The following is a 10,571-nucleotide window of genomic DNA, read 5'->3' on the forward strand; positions in this document are numbered from 1 at the left end:
GATGACTTGATTACTCGCAAATGGGAAAGTCCAGACGGAAAACGCTTTATTTACCAAACAATAGTGCCCAATTCCTGCAAAGAGAATGCGCTGCGAGAACTACATGACAGTCGCGGAGGAGGACACTTTGGAGTAAACCAGACTTTGACTAGAATAAGAGATCGATTTTACTGGATTAACTTCAGAAAGGACGTTGAGGAATGGTGTAAACGGTGTGACCAGTGTTCGTTACAGAAGGGATCCATCACAATTCGGGAACTTGAGAGAGAGAGAAGATGAAACCAAACAACGACCGTATGAAGATGACACTGGACCATAGACCAACTGGTGGCAATTATAAGGAAGGTGATGGATGCTGTTAGGATCTTTCAACCCAGGAGGAGCAAAGGATTAAGTCAAAGATGGCAACGACACTGGGAGGGACCTTACAATGTGGTAAAAAGGTTAAATGACGTCGCGTACAGAGTCCAACGCAGCCCCAAAGGCAAGATGAAAATTGTCCATCTGGACAGACTCAAGAAATACCAGGGACTAGATGAAGCGGATCGGGACGATCAGCTTTAAGAGGGGGGCAGTGTTACGGTTTGGGCCTACTATGCTCGATACTTCTGTACGAGCACTCGATTCGGGATGAAATCGATGCGCCGCAATATCTGGCCGGGCGCGTGTTAAGTTTAAATAGTGGAATAATTGTGGAATTGTAGTAGTGTTTTTAGTAGTTGAATTAATTATTGTACGGAGTGTTTTAAAGTGTAAATAAATTTATTAATTGTTGAGTTAAACTGACTTTGTGTAAACCCACGGGAAAATCGTAAAAACAGTATGTTGTATTGCATTACTCAACATACATATAAACAATGTACCCTGTCAGGTGGTATTTTCTTCATTTGTCTGTCTAAAGTTTTCTCCATCGCTACACTAGAGAGTCCACGGGTCTCACTCACACTGAGCTCTGTATCAGGTGTCGTTTAACTGAAAGTTGCATAGTTATATTATAAATAGTGTCTCTTATTATAATAGAATCTTCATAAGTTCAACGCTGCGAAATTCGAAAATCTTTAATGTATGCTGTCTCTCAGTGCACTATTCTGTATTCAGATGTTGATGTTGTGGATTGTCTATTGGTAGGCATTAAGTTAACATCTTGTAAAATGTAACTAAGATCATTGTTTAAGTTGAAAACAAGCTTACTTATGTAGCTAAAACCACTCTGTAAAACTACACATACACTGTTCTTTTCAGACACTAACAAGGCACCGTCATCAAAGACCACGTTCACAACAGGGTAGCTGGTCCAGAAGTTTTCCACCTGACGTACCCCAAGTGCAGACCGATCAGCTGCCATCACCAGACGAAGAAGCCGAGGCCTTCTTCCAGCCGGTCAGTCCTAAAGTGGGACCAGACGAACGCGACGCAGTAGATCGTATCGAACGAGTTAGAGTCATCGATCCACCGGCAAACAGATACTCAGCCTTTCACGGGACTCCGCCACTGGTAGGTAGGCGACGTGAGCAAGAAGTGGTCATACGTCATCCCGAACGGCGTGCTGTGATTGGTGCGTCCAGAATCAGTTCAGCGACGCTAGCTAACGTCATGGATAATTCTGATAGGCGACAGTATGGAATGGGGTTTATTGGGCGGTTTTTCGGGTGAGTCGCAGGGTGTTATTACCCAAAAATCAAATTTGCAGTTCTTTTCTATAATCGATATTTGTATTCTGTTGAAAACAACCATTTTGGATTTGACATGAAACTAAACGTAACATAACAAACAGGCGGTCTTATCGAAAATCTGTTGTGGGCGACGCGATGATAAGAGAACAACTTGATGACATGGACGACCACCGACCGTATTTTACTTACTGGGTGACGACAGTTCAAATTTTGATCCTGTTCATCTCAATTCTTTGCTACGGTATCGGACCGTTTGGCGTTGACGTGCAAGCCAGGTCGGGACAAGTTTTGGTCACCAGTTTGAGCTTGCAACAAGTGGATTACATGGAACCAGCCAATTTTTGGTTTGTTTTTTATGGGTTTAAAGCGCGGAGAGTTTTTAACTCCTTTTTCCATTAGGGGTGGTCCTAGGGCGGCCGATTTGATACATTTGGGAGCGAAATTTGCGCCATGTATGAGACTGGACGACAAAATAATGCAACAAATTGAGAAAACCCGCAAGAAGGAGAAAGAAACAGCCTGCTGTATTAGAAATGACAATTCAGGGTGTGTGCAGTCGTCTAGAGCTGACTGTTCGGTATGTCTTACTTTATACCGTTTTTGGTGTACTTTTACTTAACAAACTGTTTACCTCTAATGCATTCTTAAGGTGAGGGGATTACTGCCCACTGTAAGTTAATTTGTGTATTTTAAAGCTACAACTTAATCGAGAACATATAAGGAGGGTGTTTGCTTAAATACGGGTTTTGTAATTTTTAGAAAACCATATCAACGTGGAAAAAGTGGACTTCGGGCGAAGCTGGACCTGGTGGACGAATATCAGGGACTGTATGCGGTTTAGACCCTAAGTAAGTTTCACTTCCACTATAATTTAATTATCATCGAAATATCAATACATTTTATACCAAATATTTATCTGATTTAGAAAATACTTTTCTACAATCAATTTGGTTTAGTTTATTTAATTTTCCAGCTTTTGTTTGTTATATTCTTATTCTGTTAAAAAGGCAATAACTTGCGATTTATCGGTCGAAAATGATTTTTAATAATGACAAATCGTGGTTCTATTCGGTTAGCTATGGGGCACTCCTGCTATGATTGACTTTTTTCTCACTTACTACTGGGTTGTAATTTTTAATAAACCGAGTAATAAACAGTATTGATTTATTTTCACAGTGGGAAGTAAGCTATCCCAATAAAGTAAACAGTTAGGGATCATCTTCCTTAACAGAGATACTAATGTAAAGAGCAGTAAACCTGAGAAAATTATGGAAGTATAGTATATACGAAGTCAGTTGAAACTACTCAAAAAACAATTCTGGTGGAATAATCGTCGGCATCTTTGTTAAACATGGGCGGCGTTATAAAAATTTATTAAGGCGCTTTTTGCATGAACTGATCAATAAAACAAGTAAGAAAAAGGTATCATTGTTAATAAACAATGTAACTTAAACCCCCAAGAACTGTATTAAATATGTAAACACACACTGAACAATATTATTTATATTTTAATATGATACGAATGAAAACTCTAAATACCGGACTGCACTGCCTTTTTCACAAGTACGGAAGGAAGCTAATCGAGGGTCTAACAAGCATCTGAAAAAACTAAAAATAGTTTTTAAAATGCTGGCCAATAGAAACTGTGGTGCAACCAATCAAACAGCTTTACGGTGGTTATACTCAGAATTATTGGTGACACTCACACATCAAGTCCACGTTGACTCGCTGCAAATTTCTACGGGGGACAATCACATACAAATTGGCTCGTTTTTTCCTATGCTTTATGTGGTGTGTTGATCGAACCCCGTATTTTGACCTGTCCCAACTGACTTCGTATAGACTATACCTACATGGGAATTGAATTTTGAACGATAGCTAGTTGAGAGAAAAAAACAATAACTAGAACTCAAGAATCGCCATTAAATAAACTTATCAAACGGTGAGGTGCCACAAGTAATTTGAATTGAAGTCATTTGAAGGTGATTTTGGGTTAAATTACGAGTATATTAGGCGTTTTTACGGTGGACCAAATTGTATTTGGCCTCTTTTTTTGGCTTAATTATTATGGAGTAAAATATGATGGCACCTCTTCTCTGTCTCATTCTGAAGGTAATTGGAAAACTGTAGCACTGAGCATTGGATTTAGCACATAACTTGAGTTAGTTTTTCCGACGTTGCCAGATTGATTATTATCTCCATTGTGTATCTATGATGAAGAGAAATATTCGTTCTCTAGGTATTGTGATGCGCCCGCATCAGTTCACCCTTACGAATGGCCGGACGATATCACAAAATGGCCGATCTGTCGCAAAGTGAACACGCAAATTTCGAACGCAGTGGCCAATAGACGCGATAAAAACGCTCTGCACGACAAACTGGCCGAGCACATGGTGTGCGAAGTGATTGGTCATCCGTGCTGTATCGGCATCCACGGCCAGTGTCGCATCACTACTAAGGAATATTGCGATTTTGTACGGGGAACGTTCCACGAAGAAGCTTCGCTCTGTTCTCAGGTAAGTTTGTTTTTGAAGCCGAATGGCCAGTAGGCTATATTGTGATTTGACTGTGCTAAATTTTACAGTGAAATTTAAATCTATATGGTCTATGAGCCCTCAAATATGTCTATCGGCCTTTAATAATTGTTAATCTGGAGATATAAACCGGACATAAAGGTTGAACTTTTGTACTTACTGAGGTATACATTTTTATGGTAATATTTGGTATCTACCAGTTTGTTTAAAATAAAAAGAGAAAGGATATTAAAAATTCATATAATTGAGTGAAAATCATCGCAAATATAGCGAACATAATGTAACTCCCATTTCAAAACAAACTTCAGTCAAATTTACGTATATCCGAGATTAGTTGGGTGCATGACATAAAACAATTTCAGGTGTCTTGTTTAAACGACGTTTGCGGCATGATTCCCTTCTACTTTCCCGACGTGCCCGATCAATTCTACAGATTGTGGACGTCGCTATTTTTGCACGCTGGTATCTTGCAGCTCATCATCACCGTGGCGGTCCAATACTTTTTGATGCGCGATTTGGAAAAGCTCACCGGGTCAGTGCGTATCGGAATCATCTACATCGGCTCCGGAATGGCCGGAAACTTGGGCAGCGCCATCTTTGTACCTTATCGGGCTGACGTAAGACTGGCATTCTGTATTGAGTAAGTTACTTATTTTATGGCTTTATACTGATTTAGGTTGGACCAGCCGGTTCTCAATTCGGTCTTTTGGCCTGTCTAATCGTGGAAGTTTTGAACGCTTGGCCGATGCTCAAACATCCGAAAAAAGCCCTCGGCAAGCTAATCTCCGTCACCACGGTCCTGTTTCTCATCGGACTGTTGCCCTGGGTGGACAACTACGCCCATTTGTTTGGATTCTTGTTCGGTTTCCTGTTGAGCTATGCTCTGTTGCCGTTCGTGTCATTCGGACAATACGACCGTCACCGAAAAGTGTTTTTGATATGGGTGTGTCTGCTCACCGCACTCGCGCTTTTCGTTGTCCTGATCCTGTTGTTTTATATCATCCCTGTATATGACTGTAAGATATGTTCGTACTTAAATTGTTTGCCGTTGACGAGGGACTTTTGCGCCAGCCAGAATATCAATTTCAAGCGGGAAGAGCCCATAGTATGACGAATGGTATTACGGTGTACCGTCTTAATGGCGGTTTTGCCGTTGTCTATGTTCTAGTTAAGGCCAATTTTTGTTTGTTAGTTAATGAGCTGAGTTAGTTCAGAATTTGTTTAGGTAGGTACAGGGTTTCCTAAAAAACTGAGTTTGCGACGTTTTAGGTTTACGATGATAAGTGAATTTGTCAAGTCAAGTTTCAATTCTAGTATTCAATTTTGAACACTAAAATAATTATCAATTTTTGACATCAGAATCTAAGTTTGTGTGTTTAGTTAGTAGGTCTCAACTGTTAATACGTTGGTGCATTTAAGGCAGAACTTAAGCTAGTTTCACACACAATTTTTCAGTGAATTTATTCTTAAAGTTAACTGAAGGTCAGATTTTCAGCATTGTAAATACAATTTTTACGTCAATATCTTCACGACAATTATTTTGACATGTTCGTAAAGTTTACCTTCAATTCCAAGATACGTTAGATAGTTTGCGACTTGTCCGTTTTGGTTTCCATTATTTCCGTGTTTTCTTTCATTAGCTTTCAGTTCAACATAATCATTTTCACATACATAAACAAATGCATTATTATGAGATGAGGGAGAGATACATTTTTATTTTTTTTAATTGGTGGAGACAGCATTATTGTCAAATATGACTTATAATTCACGAAGGCATAAAAGCAATGTAATATGGCGGACAGAACTTGAGTAAATTATTAATTTCTTTCATATTTTATAGAGAAGAAAGGCTTGAAATATGAAAAAAAGTAATCAAAGAATTCTAGATAAATGATGGTAATTCGGATTTAAATAACATACTTTATTTTTCTTTGCTAAAAGCAAAATACTTCAGACATTTTGTGAAGTAGGTTATCAATCAGAATGTAAGTTTAACTAATCGTGGAGATTTCTCTCATATTCTATGTTCAGACTAAATATAGTGTGAGAAGTTTTTGAAGAAAATTGAAAATATGAAAAATTTTCAGATAAAATAAAAATAACGAAAGAAAAAAGAAAATATGAAAATGCTTCAAAATTCAGAAGTTATCACTTAAGTCATTATTAGATTTTCAAATAGTTTACAAGCAAACATTCAGCTATTCTTGAACATCAATTTTGGAGGAAAGAAACGTGGAGAAATTAAAACGAATTTAAGTTTGAAAATCGAAACTTAGAACTGTTATTAACTGGTTTTATTTATTTTATTTTGATCAATAAAGAAATCTCAGGAGTGGGGCTCTTACAACGAACACCTTGTATACATGACACTGAAAAAATGACACTTTTGATTTTTTCTCTTCTTTTTCATCGTAAACCTGGCAACTTCGTAACAACCTCAGTCGGCTAAAAAAAGACAGTTTTACATAAACTGATAAGTTTAAAATTCCTACTAGTAATAGACACTTTAAGTGCACATGCAAAAATAACGGATAACGGCTTTAACGTATTACGGTGTAACGTAACTTTATGGGCTATAACGTGCATGGTATTCGCAACCCGCAAACAGGTTTCTGTCAATCAACGTTTTATGATTTATGTCATTTTTTTAACAAAACATGGAACAATCGGATTTCAAATTGAGCTTTAGGGGTCTGGTGTGATAAAGGTGTCACCGTAGTTTGGTTTTTTTTTTGATGAAATTCATGTCAGATTATTTATTTAACTTAGTTCTACCCCTAAAAAGGGTGGATGAAGCCGTTTTTTAGGAAAATCGCTTTCAAAGTGGTCAGGTTACACCAAGTCTAGGAAAAATTCCTCGCCCTTACTACGGGAAATGTGCAACGTTGCCAAACCGAAGGTTCAAGAAAACCATATAAGACGTTTAACATGAAAGGTTTAATCATTAAATAGCTTTATCGTATCATTGAAGATTAAAACGATTTTATATGAAACCTTTATTAATAATTATCAACATCATAAATGTACTAATTCCTTCATAAAACCTTAGATACTAATAATACGTTAGTTACGAAGGACAACAGGTTCGATAACCGATAACCCAATAATATTACAACGACTTTTCATGAATATTCAAAACAATGTTTTGACAGTTTTCAAACTTAACGGATACTCCACTGCCTTTGGAGTCCACGATCATATTTATGTCTTCTGAAGGCTGATTAATGGCCGAGTATGCATTCCTCTCCATTCTATCCGGTTCCCTAGGGCTTAATCCACTGCCGGAGACATCGCCGATTTGAATTTTGCGAGCAATGGAAATTTTCTTGAACACACTTTCTTCTAGATACCCTCTAGCAACCTTCGTTGATTCCCATCCACCAAATTCTTTTAAATCCAATATGTCCCCTCCAGCATTAACAAGAAAATTTGCCGAAGATCTTCTAACGCAGTGACCAGTATACATATTAGGATTTTCAAGTGAAAGATACTCAGCTATTTTTTGAGGTAGTTTAGCGAAGAAATGAATGCCGCAGGGCAGTACTGTACATTTTCCTTTTCTATATGATAGAAACAATCTTCGGTGAGTAACATGGGCTGGCCTTAACATTGCATACTTTTTAAATAAAAGCACAGGATTGACTTTGCCCTCAGATACTATCGCGAACGTCCGTTTCTTGTGGGTTTTGGAGTCGGGAATAGTAACAGTCAGCTTGTCCTCTAAAACGTCAACATCTTCCGTGGTCATCTTGGTTAGTTCATTGGTTCGGCAGGCTCCTCCAATTCCAATTAGAAAGGTCACTTTTAACATCAAAAACTCCTTGTCTGGAGCAGAACGTACAAATTCGTTGATTTGTTCTCTTGTAAATACCTTTGATTTTTTTGCTCTATACCCGACGTTTTTCTTCTTGATAAATCGTATTAAAGCGCCGTATTTGTCGATTTTCACTCTTTCCTTCAATTCTAAGGTCACTCGTAATATGGAATATTTTGGCCATAAGGACGAAGCAGAATATTCTGCAGCGAGTTTTGCAAAATATGCTAGCAACACCGTTTCTTCTGCTTCCGATCAAAAACAAGTCATTTATGTTTAATATGGAGAATGCCATAAGAAAGGAAATAACGTGAAAATATGAGTTTTTCCTGCGAAAGTGATTCATCCACCCTTATTTTAGTAAAAGTAAGTTTAATAAACAATCTGACATCTATTTCATCAAAAAATAACTAAAAACACGATGGCACCTCAATCGCACCAAAACCGACCTCAAGAGATGGGAAATGGGATGATGGGACGCTCTTTTCTTATAACTATATTATTTTCATTATGCAAGTGCATAAGCAGCAAATCATCCAAGTCGTCTTCATCTTCCGAATCGGAATCGAGAATGGCAATTTCAAAAATGTCATCCATTATGTAGCATACGTGTGATAAGTATACAACACACAAAGAAAACAAGAACTTCTACAGTATACAAAATAAACAGCAAAAATCAAAGAAAATTTAAGAGAAAACACGAGGTTGACAGATGTCCTGAATTATAGTGTCATTTGATGCCTAAAATAGCGTATACCATGTAAGGTAAAACAAAACGAACTTAAAGTCAATTTCAACATAAACGCAAAATCCTTAAATACGTACGTCATCTTGAGTACTACGTATTACGTCTTCTTGCCACTTAAAGTGTCTAATAAGTCTAAACAACTGACGTTACAATAACAAAAAATTTACAATTTTTTAACCGGCCTAACACATTCCTTTTTAGTGTAAACATTTTGCTCAAAAAATAATTGTTTTCCCTTTAAGTTTAACTCTTGTTAATTGCGTTATAAGTCTAGTCAACCTATTTATATACGTTTTTGGTTATATGTTGTTATGGAAATTACCATTCGTTTTTGGGTGGGCGTTGAGACGGTTTTAGTACTGTTAGATAATCTTAAGTAGTACGCAACAGTGGCGGACCACTGTTAACGAAGGAACTGTGCTATATCGTATTTAAAACTTATTACCCTCTTTCCGAACGGATAAAAAATTATGTGATAATTATCTAAGGACATTACAAATTCGTGGATCTCTGCGTTAATGCGGGTTTTGTTTTAGACGTTATTATTAAAATAAAGTTAGTTGCCTTTTTCCTAATGTGGAAAAAAGTTGCTAACCCGATTGATATCAACAATTTGTTTGCAACGAACTTGAGAACAACAACAGTGAACTGCTTAATTATAAACAGTGTAAATTACTTGAAAACAGTTAATCTTTTTAGCTTTAAATCCCTCTTGTCTGATTGGACTGTCCGGTTTACGTCTACTAATTTGTTTACCACGTTTAGAGCTTGCGAAAATTGGACAGTCCAGCAAAAAAAAAACGTGAATCATGTATAATGTAATATGTACGTCGTCATTTTCAAGGTCTTATTTACGTGTATTTACAACTTATCGACAACCAAAAAAAAAATAAAAATTAAAATATTTTCATTATTATATAGACGGAAAATGTATTATAAGTAGGCCCTTACTTAAGGCATGAATGACGTATTATTTAAAAGATGTATATATTAATCGCTAAGTGTAATCGAAGTACCTTCTTTAATATTAGGTGTACGTACTTAATTTTGTTTCGATTGCAAATGAACCTGTGCATGAAAATACGACAGTTATCTTTGGGAGGGAATATCTACGTGTATCTGAGATAATGTTGTTTTTTTTTTCGTCAAACCCAAAGATCTAAATGTCGTCGGGTACTTAAATAATTTCTAAACATACGACTGTACTAGGTTAAAAAAAATTCTTGAAATAAAATCGATAATGAAAAAATTCAAAGGTAATTTAAGTGAACCTGAAATCTGTTATTAGAAATTCTTCTGTTTTTCCTTTATTGTTGATTGTCTTTTCAGTTTTTTTTTTGTGATTGTACTTACTATTTAAGCTGCATTTATATGTGATTGTAATATCAGTATTTTGAGTTTTATACACGTTCGAAACTGTTTTGTCCTTGTAACTTGTGTACTGTTTTTTTACAAAAAAAAAAAAAGAAAAGCGCATCATTACCTTTGTACAGTTCCCCTTTGTAATTATCAGGTGTTTACACTATTAAGACCAAAGCCTTACGATTAATATTATATGATAAATAAATTCTGCACATATTATGACATATTACCGAGTTTATTTTACTTCCAACTACTTGTTCATTACCCTGTTTTCAATAATTTACAGATAAAGGAGTGGTTTAATTATTTTAAAAGGATAGCAATTTGCATGTACAGCAAATTCAAAACAGTCAAATAGTACAGCAAGTCAAATAAAATTATGTAACTAACAATGTTATAGAGACTTTTCTATTTACATTGTTACGTCATTTTGTTTTAAT

The 10,571-nt window shown here is 36.4% G+C and overlaps 1 protein-coding gene across 3 annotated transcripts in view; it reads left to right on the forward strand.

Annotated features, from left to right (window-relative positions):
- The window catches only part of rho-5 (rhomboid-5), an 84,448-nt gene extending 74,091 nt beyond the window's left edge, over positions 1–10,357 (forward strand). For 2 of the 3 annotated variants that reach the window (XM_081995784.1, XM_081995785.1), the window contains exons 16-23: positions 1,243–1,649; positions 1,775–2,017; positions 2,073–2,250; positions 2,323–2,343; positions 2,433–2,521; positions 3,913–4,189; positions 4,570–4,824; positions 4,884–10,357. In XM_081995784.1, the coding sequence (XP_081851910.1) occupies positions 1,243–1,649; positions 1,775–2,017; positions 2,073–2,250; positions 2,323–2,343; positions 2,433–2,521; positions 3,913–4,189; positions 4,570–4,824; positions 4,884–5,318 (1,905 nt within the window). In that variant the 3' untranslated portion in view covers positions 5,319–10,357. The remainder of the gene's footprint in view (positions 1–1,242; positions 1,650–1,774; positions 2,018–2,072; positions 2,251–2,322; positions 2,344–2,432; positions 2,522–3,912; positions 4,190–4,569; positions 4,825–4,883) is intronic. The other variant, XM_081995786.1, reaches the window with a different exon arrangement.
- Positions 10,358–10,571: the final 214 nt, after the last annotated feature.

This window comes from Ips typographus, linkage group LG1, assembly GCF_016097725.1.
Source record: "Ips typographus isolate SLU linkage group LG1, UJ_Ityp_2.0, whole genome shotgun sequence".
Lineage (NCBI taxonomy): Eukaryota > Metazoa > Arthropoda > Insecta > Coleoptera > Curculionidae > Ips > Ips typographus.